The sequence below is a fragment of the Rhipicephalus microplus genome, chromosome 7 (assembly GCF_043290135.1).
Source record: "Rhipicephalus microplus isolate Deutch F79 chromosome 7, USDA_Rmic, whole genome shotgun sequence".
NCBI lineage: Eukaryota > Metazoa > Arthropoda > Arachnida > Ixodida > Ixodidae > Rhipicephalus > Rhipicephalus microplus.
This window is the reverse complement of record NC_134706.1, coordinates 31,543,382-31,561,426: the sequence shown is the minus strand read 5'-3', so window position 1 is coordinate 31,561,426 and position 18,045 is coordinate 31,543,382. Positions and strand designations below refer to the sequence as shown.

The following is an 18,045-nucleotide window of genomic DNA, read 5'->3' as shown; positions in this document are numbered from 1 at the left end:
GCGAATAAAAGCCGCGGTCGTGTCATCGCGTGGCTAGGATGCTAGGATTAATTCACTCCACAGGTCGCCGGAGAGTTTTTCAAAGCACTGGGGTTTAGGGACAGGGAGGGCAAAATAGACTTTAAGCGGGTAGAATCATCTAGAAGGAGGTTATTTGATTGGTGGCTAAAGTCAAGGCACGGGTGAAAATTAAACCCTTCACTACAAAGTTCTAGTCCTCAACTTCGTCAGTTAAAGGAAAAAAAAAAAAGATAAATCTAGTTTCGGTTCACTAAGTATTACGACTAGGTGGCGTTAGCCGCCGCTCGATCTAAAGGGCACATAACTGGTAGGTCTTCTCTGGTACAGCCACATCAATCTATCCATTCATTCGTACATTTACCAACGTGACCGCGTCGGGAGCCAAAGCGTGTTTCGTAAACAGTCCCGAGAAGAAATTAGTAAATTTATTAGTACTACTTGACCGGACACCTCGACTGACCCTTCTTCAGAACTGCCCGTGTCCAGTAAGTAAGCGCTGGCGCGCTGAATCTCGCGGTAGAGAGCTTCGCTGTGACCATTGCTATATGACACTCTGCCGGCGGCGTCTCACGAATGAGACGCATTAGATGGAATTACGCATTAACGCGCTCGCTTTTCCTGCTCGCGTTTCACCTTTTCGAGGTGCTCTTTCTAAACGGTAATTTAGGTTGTAGTGTGAGGGTGATCGTTGAAAATATTATCCCCCATTCCTTATGAAACCGCAAGAATCCGACATGCGCGGTCGTCTAATGTCGCTCACTGCAAATTAAGAACGCCCTTGTATCGACTTCTTGTGCATGCGGTCACCCGAATGGTCTCAATCAGGGCCTTCGAGCGTCTTTAGCGGCAGTTTGTTCCTTTTTCGGCTGGCCCTAGCGTTTCGATTGCAGGCGAGCGTGTCGCCTCGAAATCGAGTGCGTCGCAGTGGTTTCACCACGGTCGGACGCACGTACAGTGTTTTTCTGCGGTGTTTCGCGCTAGTGTCGGGTTCTCTTGGCTCGCTGCTATTTAGTCATCAGGCAAAGGTTGTGATGACACAGTTAACAGGCCAGCCTGTTTTTCTGTTCGCGAACTTCCGAAACTACGTTTATAAAAGCGAAAGTAGGGAATATGTCTTCGTAGCGTCTCGCGTTGGTGTCGAGTGTTGTCTCGAAGCCTTTCATAGCCGAATACTTTCGTCAGTGGGCACAAAATGTACTGAATCTGTCGCTGGGTATTTTCTACGTGCGGGCGATCTTTGGAATGTGGTGCGTGGTCGACTATATTATGTTCGTGTAATAGTTTGGTATCTTGCTCTCATGTATGGCTTATTATTGTATCATTGAAAGTGACGTTGATTATTCGTTTATTTACATCGACCATTTTTGTACCTGGCAGTTGATTTGCCCTTTGTGCGTCAGCATGCCCATACGTCTCACTTCCTGCAGAGAGCGTTTTCTCCCACATCACCTGTCGCAATTAGCGCGGCCATAAATGGCTACTTTCTTGTCTTATTGCATCTAAGCTTGAGTACAATAGTTTTACCGCGGTTTCGGATGGGTGAAATAGTGCCACGTTGCCGCCGAAAATTGTTCAAATTTTTACGGAAGCATCAGACTCCTCGCGTTCAGGTAAAAATGACGAAATGCCATTCAAAATATCGGGTAATCCTCTCTCTTCCTGGTTTTCTAGAGAGGCGACTTCAGCTCCTAGTAATCGTGTGTTTTTGTAAGTTTGTGCAGTTACTAGACCGATGAATGCATCATCACAAAATCACCATTGACTTTCCCATGCAGACACGTTTGTGTTGCTGGTTTTAGGTCAGAAACTGGGAACATCCTCGTAAATTTCGCCAGGAATTCTTACGTCGCTGTTCAGCCAAACATAAACGTGTGATGCAGTGACGACAAACCTTCAAAACGTGTGTAGTCATCGCACTAGCCGAGTAAAAGTACTTGCAGTTTGCGCGGAAACCAGCAAACATGACTTTCTCGGATGAACGACGGGGGCACCTCAGTTCTGTGCATCGAGCTTACGTTATTTTCATTGGCTGTAACTGAGTAGAGACACTTACATGTACTGCCCCCTTATACAACAGCCCTCTTGACACCTGTTACCTTTTTAACCAGATCATAAGTTCGTGCACATCTCCAAGAGCTCTGTGTTGCTTTAAGGGGTGGTGCCATCGAATCGGTGGCTTGCACGTTCTTCGTTGCAAACGTTTCTTATTCCTTCAGTAACCATGTTACACATTACAAGGTTCAACCGTATTGCTAAATAATTTGATATCGCCTTATTTATATGAACAGCTTTTTGTTTCAGTTTCTGGGTGTCGATTTGGACAGTGACAGTGCTGTGTAGAAAGCTTGAACACGTGGGCCCACAAGGCTGTGATGTATGCAGTGCTGTATGTGCTCACGCACGCGAGCAGCCTTCTGGAGGCCATCCAAACTCACTAAAATTTTCTAACAGAGAATATAAGCATGTACGGATTTTGGTATGAGCAGAGAACTTTGCGGAATACTAATATACCAGATGTCATTGAAATCTTGCAGTGACACCGGTGTCAGTGACTAGCAGTCAGTCTCGATTGTGAGAATGAGCATTTAGGCAAACTTTGGAAGCATATTAAAATGTGCTCTAAATATTTGCTGTGTGTTGATAGTCCTTGCTCACAGAGCCTAGAGCAGGTTTTTTTCGTTGCCACAAAATTTGGTGTTGCCATCTTTGTGACATGTCTTGGCTTCTTCCAAGTGACATGGCTTGCCTTTTTCTTGGTGTTACAGGCGTGTTAGCACTGCTGTCGACCGTTTTAGCACAATGTCTGGAGGTACCAACGTGCTGTCCCTCAAGGAGGACGATGTGAGGCGATTCCTTGCTGCCAAGACTCATCTAGGCACCACGAACTTAGATTTCCAAATGAAGGAGTACTGCTTCAAACGGCGTTCAGACGGTGAGGCTTTGTTGCTTTTGACCAGTTGTCTTGTCTCGACTGATTCCTGTAACTTACTCATTCCTAAAGGGGCACTAAAGGCAAATGACGATTTACGTCAGAGTGAAAGCTCAGTGTATGGTGATATCTAAAAAGGCAATATTATCAACAGCAGTGCCTTACTTGGCAAGAAATTATGCTAAGTGTATCACGCGACTTGCCCCACGAGTGGGACATTTGCAAAATGATCCCAATAGCGTGAGAGCGTCTGACTACAATTAATCACTCGTAATCAAACTAGCTGCAATAAAAAAGAAGTTTCTGTGCATTAAGAGATGTACTAAAATGTTGCTTGTTCATTTCTATTTGATTTATAGAAAAAAGAATCCTCTGGTGTTACTATGGAGAATGGCGCGAGTGGTTCAAAAGTAAAGTTTCAGGCTGGTAAGGCTGGATAGGTGGTGCCATCTAGTGGAGCCTAGTTGAACCAAGCAAGCAGAACCACGGCCGCCTGGATCAGGCGGGCATGGCGGTGTTCCTTCGGCCGTCGCAATCAGACGGAGGAGGCGCGATTGCAAAAGAAGCTGGGCCGCTCCAGTCGCCGCATGGCGGCGCGCGCCTACTAGCTCTTCTTTCCTTTGCTGTCTATGCAAGATGGTTTGTGGTGCTTGAAGACGTCGCTTTATATAAACCGCAGACCGCTGGTTAGCTGTACACCTTATATTTCCTCGCCCCCCAACTGCCTCAAATAAAAGGAATAGAAGAATTCTCCTTTTTCTTCGTGTCCCAGCTGCTGTCGTGATAATAGTGACCGAATTTGACCCATCTGCGAGCCAGTTTTCGAGAAAACTGCAGTGCCCTCATGTGCAGCACATGAATAGAAAGTACACAAGAGAGTGAACTCACCCGAACGATTTATTAATAATTTTTTGTTGACCGCTTCCAGAAGAGGGAAACGATCCGAAAGATAGCTGTGCTGCATTGTGGATGTTGGCAGAGATACCTTGAGGTACTGAGGCCTTCAATGCGCAAGCTTACCTGCTTTACTCGCAGACAACATTTTTCGGCAATGAAGGGAAAGCTACGAGAGTGGAGCTTCCTGCAAATGTGCTCCTACGTAATGCAGTCCGGTTCAGCACGCGTCTCGCAACCCTGCGGAAAGTGATGGCTGAGCGCAACCAGTGTTAATTTGCATACAGACACAGACGCTTAGCGTTTGAGGTACATGTGGAAGGCAGGTTTTTTTCATGCACGGAAAAACACAGTGACTCAAGAACTCTAGCAAAAACATGCACAAACAAAGACACATGCACACAGACAGACAAGCGCAATCACATACACGCACATTTGCACACACTCACGAGAGCGCCCACAAACACACATTCGCATGCACAAAAGAACACGCACGTGCAGGCGTGTGCACTCGCCCACATACATGCACATTCGCACATCCACACGCACTCACACTCAAAAGAACGCACACACGCGTGCACTCGACCACAAACACAAGTGCACTCACACAGGCAGACGAGCGCGCACTCTCACATGCACGCACATTCGCACATGCACTCACACTCAAAAGAACGCACACACGCGTACACTCGACCACAAACACAAGTGCACCCACACAGGCAGACGAGCGTGCACTCTCACATACACGCACATTCGCACACACTCATGCACGGAAGAACACACACACACCATCGCCTCCCCAATCGTCAGCACGAAGCCTTTCCTTCTCGGCGGAGACCTACACTTTACCGTAAGGAAGGACGAAGTGCAAACACCATCTTGATTGCATCTACCTCGAATTTCCACTCACAGCCAATGTAGCTTTTCCGCTCACGCACAGATGCCGATGGCATATTTTCTGCGAAACGTCTTTAACGATGTCGCACTTTAAAACAACAAGATTCACCTAAGTGAAAGGAAGTACTTCGGTGATGGGGTGACCGATCCCTGGCACCCTATAATTTGCAGTGGACTAGCATCGCCCATCATTTTTATGTTCATAGTCTCCTACATGCGGCCTGCGCTTAGATAAGAAAGTCGTATTCGCAACACTGTCGTACCGTGGGAACCTAAAAATGCTAAGTGTCGAGCCCACAACTAAATTTCGCCAATCATCATGCAGGTGAAAACGACTGTAGCATTACCAGCGCTACATTTTAGTTTTCCAGCAATGTGAGGCCGTAACGGCAAATCCGGGCTGCGTAATGTCACTATATATGCAGGGTCAACAACAACAAAATGCATTCCTTGCAAAACAAAGCCGCCTAAATTGGCACGCACCAATTTAGGTGGCAGTGCGAGAAATGATCGCTAAAACATAGAATGAAAAGTGCGGAAGATCACGTAGTCAGTCAGCTTAATACATGTGTCATGGACGCGAAATTTGCGAACAAGCTGCGCCACACGAAGTTGCTTCACGCTGCTTGGCTCTGTCTTGATCATAGCATGCTACAGAGAACAACACTCACTGTGTAAAGCCCGAATAAGAATGTATATCAGTGTTCCTTTGTTCTAGTCACCACATGACTGTCGTACAATGTGCATTTCTCCAAGCATGTCTACGGTGCGTCGTCTGCTGGGGAGTAGGACAAGAGCGCCATGTTGCAGCGCACGACGGAACTTCTCCAATTACATTTTTTCAATGGGGCGTGCGCTGAATGGAACGGCCGGAGAAACACTGCTGCCCGTGCCTAATTCAGGCGGCCGTGGAAGAACTATTGCCTCCGAGGTGGCAGAAAATGGTTCAATGGCCGTTGTTGCTACTGTGGCTCCCTCTACTTTTGCTCTGCTGCTACTGGCGTTGGCGGCCCTGTAGTCAAGGCAGGCAACATTGGGTGCGGTAATAGTGACGTCTGACAGTCTGCATTCAGACGCAGGATTTGAAGTGTGCTAACGCGGGCCCTGCCGCAGTGGTCTAGTGGATAACGTACTCGGCTGCTGACGCGCAGGTCGCGGGATTGAATCCCAGCTGGGGCGGCTGCATTTTCGATGGAGGCGAAAATGCTGTAGGCCCGTGTGCTCAAATTCGGGTGCACATTAAAAGAACCTCAGGTGGTCGAAATTTCCGGAGCCCTCCACTGCGTCGTCTCTCATACTCATATGGTGGTTTTGGGACATTAAACCCCGCATATATCAATCAAAGTGCGCTTACACTATGCGAACCATTACAATGGGATTTTATTTAAAAATAAGTGCTTCTTTGGCACAAACTTTGCACTACGAGGTTTCTGGACTGCTATTTTAACAGTAATGGTCGACTTAATATTTGCCTTTAGTGTCCCTTCAAGGGATTTGAGAAATTTTGGAATAATCAATTCAGGAGGCTGCAATACTTAGGTTTTTTGAAGATTACTCAGAACAGTAGTTCAGGAGCTTTTAAAAACGACAATTTAGAAATGCTATGTAGACGGGGACTTGCAGAAGTGAATGTAATAGGTTCTTAATGCGTAATGTTGTCTGGCATTCGTTCCAGGCATTCACCTTATCAACCTGAAGAAGACGTGGGAGAAGCTGCTACTGGCCGCCCGTGCCATTGTGGCCATTGAGAACCCGGCCGAAGTGTGCGCCATCTCATCGCGCGCATACGGACAGCGGGCAGTGCTCAAGTTCGCCAGCTTCACCGGTGCTACGCCTATTGCTGGCCGCTTCACGCCTGGAACATTCACTAACCAGGTATTTCAACTTTTTGGTCGTGACATGTGGGCAGTGAACTGCTGTAACAGAGGAGGTTTGAAATGGTATTGACAGCTTGCAAGTGTTCATATCGGCAGGATGCTCTAGCTCTTGGTTTTGTCTGATCGCTATGGCCACTGCACACCCACATCCATCCTACATTTTCAGATTGTCTTGTTTTGATTGATGGTGATGGTTAAGGAACCAATGTTCCTATACTATAATAGCAGTAGGTAGCAAAATCAACTTGTTTGCAGCATGTTGAGTATTTCCTGTTAGTCAGGTATGAAAAAAATCTTAAGAGTCTTGCAGTATACCGTAATTACTCGAATCTATCGCGCACCTTTTTTCCAGTTAAGCGAGTTCATAAATCGCATGCGCGTTAGAATCGAGTACGAAAAAAAATGAATACGGTCGTTCTATTGCCATCGGCATTTCCAAAATGGCCACCCCCTACGTGCGTCGGCACGGCGCGTCGGCCATTTCTGCCTATGTGTTTCCCATGTGGGGCATTTCATACGTGTGTTGAGGTGTTCGTCATCTTGTAGTGCATTAGCATTGACAGGATAGAAGGGCCGACTCCAAAAACTCGACGAGTGCACCACGATGCTGCTTTTTAAAAGAAAAGTCATCGCGTGTGCCGAAACGGACGGATATTGGGCCGCATTGCGGTCGTTCGGAGTTCCCGAAACGTGCGTGCGGGACTGGCCAAAGCAAAAGCATAATATTGTCGACAGCAAAGATTCACGAAAAGGCTTCAGTGGACCACAGCAGGGTCGGTTTCTGCAAATTGAAGAGCTGCTCGGCGAGTATGTGATTGAGCAGTGAGCGGCCCGTGACGACAGAACTGCTCCAAGTGCAGGCTATGCAGTTAGCCTTAGAAAAAGGGCTAACGCGGAGCCAGTTTAAAGCGAGCAGGAGCTGGTTAACTAACTTTATGAAGAGGAAAGGCTTTTTCCTTCGAAGGCGAACGGGCATATGCCAAAAGTTGCCAAAGGAGTATGAAGAAAAGCTTCACAGTTTTCAGAGGTTCGTCCTAAACTTGCGGCACAACAACGGCTACCTGCTTGGGCAAATCGGGAATGCCGATCAGACGCCTCTTTACTTGGACATGCCTGGCACCACAACCATCGAGAAGGGGGCGAAGCAAGTTTGTGTGCTGACATCGGGCCACGGTAAAACTAGAGTGACGGCAATGCTCCGTTGCATGTCAGATAGGCACAAGCTTTCCCCGTACCTCATATTTAAACGGAAGACGCTCCCGAAAGGAGTCGTTTTCCCGAGTGGTGTGATCGTGCAGGCCGAGAAAAATGGGTGCACGTTGCAATCGTTGTCTTACTTTTTTTTTCGTCGTAGAAACCGGGTGCGCGTTACAATCGAGGGCGCGGTAGAATCGAGTAAATACGGTAATAGTTACATAAATACGGTACTAGGTAAACGTAAACAGCAGGTTGTTTACGTCTAACTTAATAGCTCTGACACGACCTCCTGGTGCACAATTTGGGTGCACTTAGACGATTGTGATGCTGCCCACATATGACTGGTGCATTTCTTCAACTTTACAAAACAAACCACGAATTTACTATGCCTTCTGTTGGTCAGACAGAAAAAACCTGTGGTGCATTGGTGCGTGCTTTTTTCGGAGATTAGATTTGTCTTCATGTTGCCATGAGCTGTGCCCTGTATGATCTCTAGACTGGGCGCTACTGCACGTATGTACTCTATTTGTGCTGTTTTTTCTGTGTTAACGTGAAGTTCGGTTTATTATAATATTGTGTTTTTCATTTCACTCCTGTGATAGCCCTACAGCAGGGCTGACAGTATTGATAAAGGAATGAATAGTTTGTTAGTTATCTAGTTGATGTGTCATAAAGCGCCGTGGTACGTTGGATTGTTGCTGCTGTCACGTCTATATTTCACGCTTTTTGTGCTGCATTCGCTTTTTAGCTAATTAGCAGCATGTTTTTTTCAACTGCAAAACACTTGAAAAACAAACTGCTCCTGTGTCCATAGATCCAGGCTGCATTTCGCGAGCCTCGGCTGCTGGTCGTGTGCGACCCGCGAGCGGACCACCAGCCCATCACGGAAGCATCGTACGTCAACCTGCCCGTCATTGCCTTTTGCAACACGGACGCCAGCCTCCGCTACGTGGACATTGCCATTCCGTGCAATAACAAGAGCCAGCACTCCATTGGACTGCTGTGGTGGATGCTGACGCGAGAGGTGCTCCGCATGCGCGGATCCATCCTCCGCGATATCCCCTGGGAGATCATGGTCGACCTGTTCTTCTATCGCGATCCCGAGGAGGTGGGTATCGGCACGTCAATGCCGCGCATAAGTGCCTTGAGCCTGGTCGATACGTTTGTCTCAAAGCCTTGCTGCTGATCACATGAACTTGAAATACTGTGTTTATGCAATTACAGTATGCGCTTGTGAAACAGAACCAGATGGACCAGGAAAATATGTTTACTTTAAAAGAAGTTCCGTTTGCTCATAGATGAACAGAGGTGCAGAATTAAAGTGTAAAACCAATAATGTTGGAGGCAGTGTCATTTGAGCAGCAGTTCCATTTACCGGGAGTCTACCGTGTAACCCTTTGCGACACAGCGTCCTCATTTGGAGACAGGACTTACTTTTGCCTTTCCTGTGCAGAAAGAAGCAGAGAGCCCTGAGATAATGGTAAATTAAGCATTTTCATTGGGTGATGTTTGTTGATATCACTTATGGGTGAAATGTTTTGCCATACACAGTGGCTTTGAAGATGGCAGTACCATGTTCAGTGAGAGACTAGGGATGTCGGTGCGTTGTGGTGGGAATTTTGAAACATAGAAAGTTTATTTGCTGTTAGGGATTCGCTTGTGGGTACCAATTGACTTGAGATACAACTAATTAGTAGAAAAAGTTGAAAGGTCGAGGCGAAGGGAAAATACTAATTTAAGAACCATTTAAGTGCCACAATCTCTGTTTCCTTCACCTATACCTTCGTTCTTTGTGTGCTATACTCCGTATCACACTTCACGAGCAACGTAGTGAAAAGTGCAAAAAGACCGGCAAGCAAAATGTGCAAGTTGGTACATCTCGCAATTAGATTCCATCATTGTAGCGTGGCCCTTCGCGGTCGTATCTAGCTGTGTGCTACCTGAACTCATTGCCAGAGGCTGCGATGTGAAAAACGGGAGATGCCAAGCGATCCAGAGCAACCAATTGGGGACCACACAAGTAACGGCAGTTTTGTTTATTTCCACGGCACAAAGTATCTTTGTTTATTACTCAGTCTAGGAGCAAAAAAGGAAACCACATTATGGGTTTTAAAATCATTATCTTGGTGCGAATGCATCCTCCTCAAGAGTTCTTGCTAGCTTCCATAGAGTTGCAGCTGATGTACACTCATACCTCATTATAACAAAGTTTCATACAGATAAACTTGGATATAACGAAATTGACAAATTCCCCAAAAAATTTGTCTTAAAAAGAATTTCGTTGGATGAAAGTTCGGTAGAAAATTTGAAAAAAAAAAAAAAAAAACTCTCAAGGTAAATGAAAGGGGCACTGAAGGCAGAGCTAGCACAGAACACTTACTTAGCGCTAAAAGCTACATTATTGTTATAGCAATTATGTAAACAATCCCAGCGGGTTTTCGTCGTAACCGTCCAAATTAAGAACATGCTCCCGCACATCGTAACTTTTATGAGCTGGGGTACAAGCGCTCGAGTGCGGCTGAAGCAGAGATCGATCGAGCCGGGCCATCTCTATCACCAGGAGGGTGCATACGGTACATCCCCCTATGTTTTAGTACTGCCGTCAAATGCTCAAACAACAGAAAGGAAACCACCTGTTTTGAACAAGCATGAATAACAACGGGGGGGGTGTCGCTCGAGTAGCAACAGTTAACTTTAAGTTTAAGGGTGCAATCGCCATTGCTGGCGGGCGCGCTCTTTCGGCTAGCATCTGTCCACTTTCAACGCGAAGAGACTTTCGAGCGCTCGCTTTCTCCTGGGAGTCGCTTGGGCTAAGAGCGCAGCACCGCCGCTGTTTCGCGCTTCGTTGGTGGCGGGGCGACCGCGGAAGATGCAAGCCGGTGCCAAAATGACATAGTCCGTGGCGAAATTTCTGGATTGTCCGTGCCGAAAATTCTTTACATCAAGCATGTCTCCCACTGTAACTTTGTTACATAGAGGTCACAACTACATGTGCTTCTATGGAGTAATGGCAGACAATAGAAAAACTTTGTTATAAAGAGGAATTCATTACACAGAGGGTTGTTATAAGCAGCTTCAACTGTATTACACGAAAATCATTTTGTTATATTCTAGAATTCTTTATGGAGGTACATTCCTAATACTCTAATATTTATAGCGAGACTATTTTTTATTTGCTTCGTTATAACCAATATTTAGTTATATCCAGATTTATTATATCGAAGTATGAGTGCATATTTATTTATGTTTTAAGAATTTTGCCTATTTGACTTTCGGCACTCGTAGTCGCTGGTGGTTCCTGCTACTTCTTCAATGTTTGTCTATTTCAGGCCGAGAAAGAGGAGCAGGGGCAACAGGCCTTGCCCGAGCGGGGCCTGAAGGAGACGGTCGAGTACCAGACCGAGCAGTGGGCTGGCGGGGACATAACTGGAACACAGCCCGACGTCGCGGATGTGAGTGGACCCCTTCCTAGTGATCGTTCACTGCGCCTCATGGGATACATTGTGGCCCAGATTACAGTGGGGCTCTTCGATTTTCCACTTCTGGCCACCCACGGGCTGCCAGAGCGTGCTAGTTTTTCTTGGGCTGCTCCGTACCCACCGCGGTGCGCTTCCGGTTGGTGTTCGTTTTTCTCGGGTTGGATGGTTCTGGTGACCCGCGGGGAGCCCGAGGGTCGCCAGACGCTTCCAAGACAATTTAGTCGTGGAAGCTTTGTGGAAGGTTTTGGGCTGGTTTCGGGCTAGCAGACGCCGGAAAGATACGGTGCGCGCTCGGCGCCACCTTTGTAAGGACTGGACGGATTGCAATGTGGGCGCTTGAGGACTGCACCCTCGCTTGTCGTTACGCGTGGCGTTATCTTCTAAAGCCTGTTCCGCCTTGCGAGATGAGGCGATTACGAGGGGCGGCGAGTGTTTGAAGCTACTGTTCATCGCTTTCGTTATGCTTCCCGTAAAGCTTCCTCCTGTGGACAACGCGGCGAACTGTTGCCTGCTAACTGCGTCCTGCACATGCCTCGACAGTTGTGTACTACACGTTCGTACGCACGCATGGAGACAACTTTGGAGTTGCATTTTTTTATTTCGTAGTAGTCGTTTGTGTAGCCGTGCCTGCTTTCTATGCACTTAGCGAAGACGATTGTGGTCGAACTACTAGCTCTCTTCGTCGTATGTTTGCTTGCGTGAACCTCTTAGAACTTCTGTCCTGACTACTCGATTGATCTTCGATGGTGATAGAAGGCACTAGATCGCGACTGTTAGTGATGCTCGCTGGTCGCGAATGGCGTGCGAACCCATTTCTATTTATGGGCCAGCATATGTCGTATGATATTATACGATACGACGCGAGAAAAAAGAACAAACTGAGAATGGATTCAGAAATGTATACATCCTTTCGTTGCCCATTTTATCATTGGCTTTGTCTTTTTTCACCTTTTCGTAACAATGTCGCGCAGTATGTACTATGACCTAGTAGGTCAAATCAAAGCTGGTATACATGACATTTGTTAAGTGTCACTTAACACGTAAAACAGGCTCAGGCAAGTTACAAAGTGGGCCGAAAACGTGTCATGCAAAAGTTTATTTTATATAGGACGCGCACTCGGGGTACCAATACCTACGCATGTCTAAACCTTAGACAAAAAACGTAAGTTGGTCAACACGTGTTTGATAGCTGAGCAGGTATATATCCTCGAGCTCTTTTGGGGACACGATCACTTTCGCGTGATTTCGCGTCGTGTTGTGCAGTGACTGTTACATGTACTAAAAAGACGTCAGCTTGTTAAGCCGTCAGCGTTGCAGCAGCTCGCCTTGCATCGTTCTCAAGGCAGCGTGCGCCAGCTGGCTGTTTCGTTCGCGGACGCGGCGAGTGATGGTGCGATCGTACGAAGTCGTACCCCAAATACATATGCTTTAGGATATTATTTTAGCTTTTAGGCGAGCTTAGCTACGTATTTCCAAGCAATAAATGCAGGAAAAAACCAACGCGCATGCGGCGAATTGTTTCGTTTGTTGCCACGACGATAGAGTATGTTTACGTTTACGCTGGCTGCCCCAGCTATGATTTTGCGATCTTCGGGCAGCTTTGGGTTGTCTCGGGTTCCCCGTACACGTGACCACGACGCTGTTTCCTGTCCAGACTAAAACTAGCTGACTAGCCCTCGGGCTAGCTCTGGCTGCCAGAGAGCTGCCCGCGGCCTGAAAATCGAAGAGCCCCAGTGCTAGGAAAGGAGGGGGAAGGGAGGAGGGAAAGAAGGCAAACTTTTTTTTTTTTTTTCTGAATTTCTGACACACTTTGATCAAACTTGCCAAGTTTGCCTAGATTTGCAGGGGAATTTAAAATCATGCAATGATTTTTTAGTGTAGTTTATAAAGTATAGAAGATTTCGTGCGCATATTAAACTGAGAGAGTAGCAAAGTAAATTGGCATAGCATGGTATAATACAATACAGGCCTGTAGACAGAATTCAGGGGGGGGGGGTCTGATGTATGGATGAGGTATGTGTATTCCTAAAAACATTAACACAATGCAGGCATTTTTCAAGCCTTCAACAGGTCAGCCCCGTCCCTCGAAAAAAAAATTTGATCTCGATATAATATGTCATATGGCATTTTACGTTCCAAAACCATGACATCATTATGAACACGCCGTAGTGGATGGCTCCGGAAATTTTGGCCATCTGATGTTCTTTGACAAGCATTGTACACAGAACGTGGGCCTCTACCATTTTATCTTTGCCACATGTGACTGCCATGGCCAGGATGGTAATCGTGCCGATTGGGTCGGCGGCCCAGCACCATAAATCTACTGCGGCGGGCAGCATATTACAATAAACCAGAATCCGAACGGCTTGCAGTGCAACAAAAACTGGTTTTATAAACACATTTGAACCAAAGTTATGATAGGTCGGACATTCATTAGTGAAATCCCAGCTTCACACTGATCCACTTGCCAATGTCCAATATACCACAGGTTTTTTTCATATAAGGTTAAACATCAAAAAGCATCAAAACTGCATAGAATGCAGTTTTGATGCTATATTACTGTGATATACATTGTCTGTGGGGGCCACAGACTCAACGTACCCAGTTTTGGGAACTTTCTTTGAGCCAAAGTCGTCAAAACACCAAAAGTGCTCTTCGAAATTCATGACATCACCTGCAGCGGTTTCAGCGCGAAATTTAAGAATAAAACTATGGGGTCATAGACGTAACTCTCCATGTTTCAGAAAATATCTTTAAGCCAATGTTGGCAAAATACCCAAAATGCACATTAAAATCTGCGGTGTTGCCGGAGATTTCAGCGAGAAATCTTCAATTGAAAACTTTGACCTCAGTTTTTTCCTCTATCAGTGCACGTATGATGGAGAAGTGAACGACACTGAGGTCCCCATTGAACTCGTCAATGTAAGCCGATTCGTCATTTCACTTTAGTGTTACTTACATGTCTTTCCTCTTCTCCCATGGTGTAGTGGTCCACCGCTGTTGAAGTGCCGACCTTCCCACCGCCTGTCACTGTGGCACCAGTCATTGCGCCACCCCCGCCCGTGGCTACCCAAGACTGGTCGGCAGCTGCCATCGAGGACTGGTCAGCCACGCCCGCTGCACCGGTCGGCGGGACCGGCAACGAGTGGGGAGCTGGAAACGACACGAGCTGGAACTGAGTAGAGAAAGGGCGAAGATGGAGGTTAGTGGCACGTCATGCGACGTTGTTCGGTGCGGTGCTTGAACTGCGAGCACATTGTCTTCCCGTATGGTTAGAGTCTCGTACTTTTGAGTGTCAGTGATTCCCCAACATGCTCAGTCAGCCGTTCTGTCCACCTAATGGTGCGTTGATGTTGTTGTGTTGTATCACGTGTTAGGGAGCTAAATTATTGAGCAATGCTGTGCCCTGATTTGTTGACTATAATCTTTTGCAAGCTCAAAAATGCTACGGCTCCATCCATAGAAGCGTGGTATGCTTGCCTTGAATTTGCATAAAGAGGGTGAAGGCAACAGGCTTCGTTGCGAAGCATAAGCACTTTCTCTCTGCTAAAATCAATGCTACACATTTTGGAAAAAAAAAACTTTCTAGTCTTTGTCTATTGCCGGCGTCACATGGTGCACTACTTGTTGTTAGTAGGCCCCATCAAAAGCCATAACGGTGAAGGGTTTCCTTCTGCAGCTTGCGTAATGGAGCCATTCACGGTCGAGAAATTCAATCCAGATTGTGCCCGAATATGATCGAAAGTGACTGTGAGCGACAGTGGTGTAAAAAGTTTCGTTTGCTTCACTGTATCCTCGTTGACCCTGACCCAGCAACGCAAATGTATGGCAAACTCGTCTCTATCAAACCAAGGATGCCAAAATGCCCGAAGTCACGAAAATGAGATAACCTTGAATATGATTTATCCTCTATGTAAATTATTTCTGGTGACATGTCGACAAACAGGGCAGACCCCATACTTTTTGTCTGGTTGTGGCCAACTATACATCCCAGGCGTTCAGGAAAATGAAAGGGATTTGGCGATGTGGTAGCCTTTAAGTCTGGTGCACTTAAGGGGCTCGGCTTGCCGTTCATTCACGCATCTCATGTGCGTGATCATGTTCACAATAAAGCACTCAGTACGGGCAATAAAGAGCTTAGTACAGCAATGGTCAAACCCGGGTTGAAATGAGTGATCAAGGTTTAAAATAGTACTGATAACTGAAATGGAATGGAGTAATTGTAATAAATTGATTAAATGTTGCTGAGAACGTTTCGGAAACCTGTGGATCACTCCACGGCTGTGCTAGAGCCACGGCCTCGTCAAGCGTGTGGATGTCCTTCTTCTTACGCTTTACCGGCGTCCCGTTACATCAGATGGAAAAACAGCCCGACGGAACTGGTCGCAGAGGATGTCTAGCTGAACTGCCGGGACAAGTAGGAGATTGAAAAAGTGCATCAAGGAGTAGCGCACGTGTCGCATGCGGAGTTTGCGAATCGGCCCAACGAGATTCTACTCGTGCGGGGGAAGCCGTACACGTTGACCTCGAACATTGACATCATCAACGTTTTGGTAAATGTAGCAGTGGGAACTCAACGAACAAGAATCTCTGGTTTGTCCGTGAACGAACTTCCCCAAATTTTGCAGTAGTGCAGCTGCCACACATTTTTTGTGTCGAGTGTCGGTCACCACTACAGCAGGCACAGTCTTTCGTAGTGCTGGTCTCACCTTTGTGTGATGGTTGTGCTGAAACTCAAAAGAGAAAAACGTAAGCTCCGTCCACAGAACCGCTTGAGCAACCTGCTCTTTGCCTGTGAAAAACTGTCGTGCTAGCCGGTTTCCGCTCCAATTTCAAGTACTTTTTCTCGGTGAGTCTAAATACACTAAAACTTTGATATAATGAACATGGATATAACGAATTATCGGTTATAACAAAATTTATAAAAAATTGTTATTCAATAAATACAGTGTGTGGATATCACCCTGGTTTTTGGTGCATGAGCTCACGCAGGCACGGCCAAATGGCCGCCGGGCAGTCGAGCTTGGGCGCGGTCAATAAAGGTCTTGTTCCTAACGCTGCCTCTGTCTGCTTTCTGAAGGCTTCAGCCGACCCTTAGCCCTGAGCCTACAATTGTGTTGTGAGCCTACATAAGTGTTAGCAATAAATCTTTATTATAAATTTTCGAATATTCTATTGAACTAACGTATTTCACGTGTTATCTTGCTACCATGCCACAACGCACACTGCTTGTCTTTTTTTTTTCTTTTTTTTGTTTGTTTGCGCAATACTTTTTATCTTTACATGGCAACATCCGATTAATATTTTTTTTTTTACACTTCCTGGTCAATGCACGTAGTGTACTTTGGGTGTTTTGCATTAGACTAGCATTGCCGGTTTTATTGTATATTCATATAGCTATTTGTAACAAGAATTACTGCTTGCGAATCGTGGGCCGTGTTACTGATTGCGTACGCTTGTCTGTTGTGACAATCTGTAAGCTTACTGCATTATTGCTTCCCTGTGTACCGCGGACCGTGTTACTGGTCGCGTGTAAACTTTGTGCTCAAACTCTGCACTGTACCACTCCTGCCCTGGCTGCCAAAGGGTGGCTGGCAGTATTGAATAAATAAATAAATAAAAAAAAACCTACTTTTGTGCAACATGCAACTTTGATATTATGACTCTTGAATTGTTACTACCCAAAGCATCATGCTTGGCCTAGCAGTGATGTCAAAATCCCTGATGAAATTTACCAGGATATTCAAATTTCCGGCCTGAAACCGGCGACACGAGCAGGTGTTGTGGAGGGAAAGTCAGCGGTCTGAAACTCCGGACAACTTTCTTGATGTCATAAAAATAAGTAACAGCTTTTGGATGGAGCATTTATGCGAAATCGCTGTGGGAGGGACAGCAATGAGTGTGGGTGGAGCTGACACCCGTCTTGTGTAGTTTGTGCACTACTGGCTTTGCAGCGAAAGTTGTTAATCCTCCTTCCTTTTGTTTCTTTCTGCTTGCAGGCCGTGATCTCGGAGGGAACAAGCTGAAAAGCCGGACTTGCGTTTCTCCAGCACGCCGTTTCGAGACATTTTTTTTTTTCGTGGAGCATCTCATTATGACAGTCATGCACACAACCTTCAAAAAGCAAAAACCAAAGAAAGTGCAATTGGAAGGAGAGCTATGAGTGTTTAGAAGATACTTTCAGCTCTCCTTGCTTGCCTATCATGTGTTCATCTAAGTCATCTCTTATTTATTTTTTTATATATAAAAATATTTGCGGCCCTGTGAGGAAACATATCGTGTGGCGAACTGTGGATCTGTGGATGGTTACAGGTGAAGAACGAGGTTCTCGTGCCGAGACAATTCCAGCTGGTTTCTCCCGAAATGGATTCTGTGGAAACAAAGAATGCCCGGATGCGAACTGTGTTCGCGACACACTTGCTGCCAAAAACACGACAATTACTTCAAACAAATGGGCAAGCGGGAGGTTGGAAGGGATACCTGTGAATGCTTGTCATTTTTTTCACATATCGTTGCAGGGTACAAAGCCTTTATTCATTGACAAATGAAATGTTTTTCATTGACACGCTCCCCGTGTTTTGTCACTTTTTTATGGCTTCATGTTTGGTATCGCTGACGCTTAGAGATTAGTCGTGGAGGTTGAGGTAGAGGTGTGACAACGATGGTGGCAACTCCAAAAAAAACGAGCGGGGCGCACAACTAACCTGACTCCTTGAGGCGAATGAAAGTGTAGAGGGGCAGGGTTTTTTGT

General features: G+C 46.2%; 1 protein-coding gene across 2 annotated transcripts in view; it reads left to right on the top strand.

The window, feature by feature from the left end:
* Positions 1-17,862, top strand: part of LOC119179747 (small ribosomal subunit protein uS2) — a 31,037-nt gene extending 13,175 nt beyond the window's left edge. The window contains exons 1-7 of one of the 2 annotated variants that reach the window (XM_037430872.2): positions 349-506; positions 2,787-2,953; positions 6,417-6,616; positions 8,630-8,923; positions 11,145-11,267; positions 14,282-14,496; positions 17,294-17,862. In XM_037430872.2, the coding sequence (XP_037286769.1) occupies positions 2,821-2,953; positions 6,417-6,616; positions 8,630-8,923; positions 11,145-11,267; positions 14,282-14,473 (942 nt within the window). In that variant the 5' untranslated portion in view covers positions 349-506; positions 2,787-2,820 and the 3' untranslated portion in view covers positions 14,474-14,496; positions 17,294-17,862. Of the gene's footprint in view, positions 1-348; positions 507-2,786; positions 2,954-6,416; positions 6,617-8,629; positions 8,924-11,144; positions 11,268-14,281; positions 14,497-17,293 lie in introns of those variants that run through there. The other variant, XM_075868933.1, reaches the window with a different exon arrangement.
* The last annotated feature ends 183 nt before the right edge of the window (positions 17,863-18,045 follow it).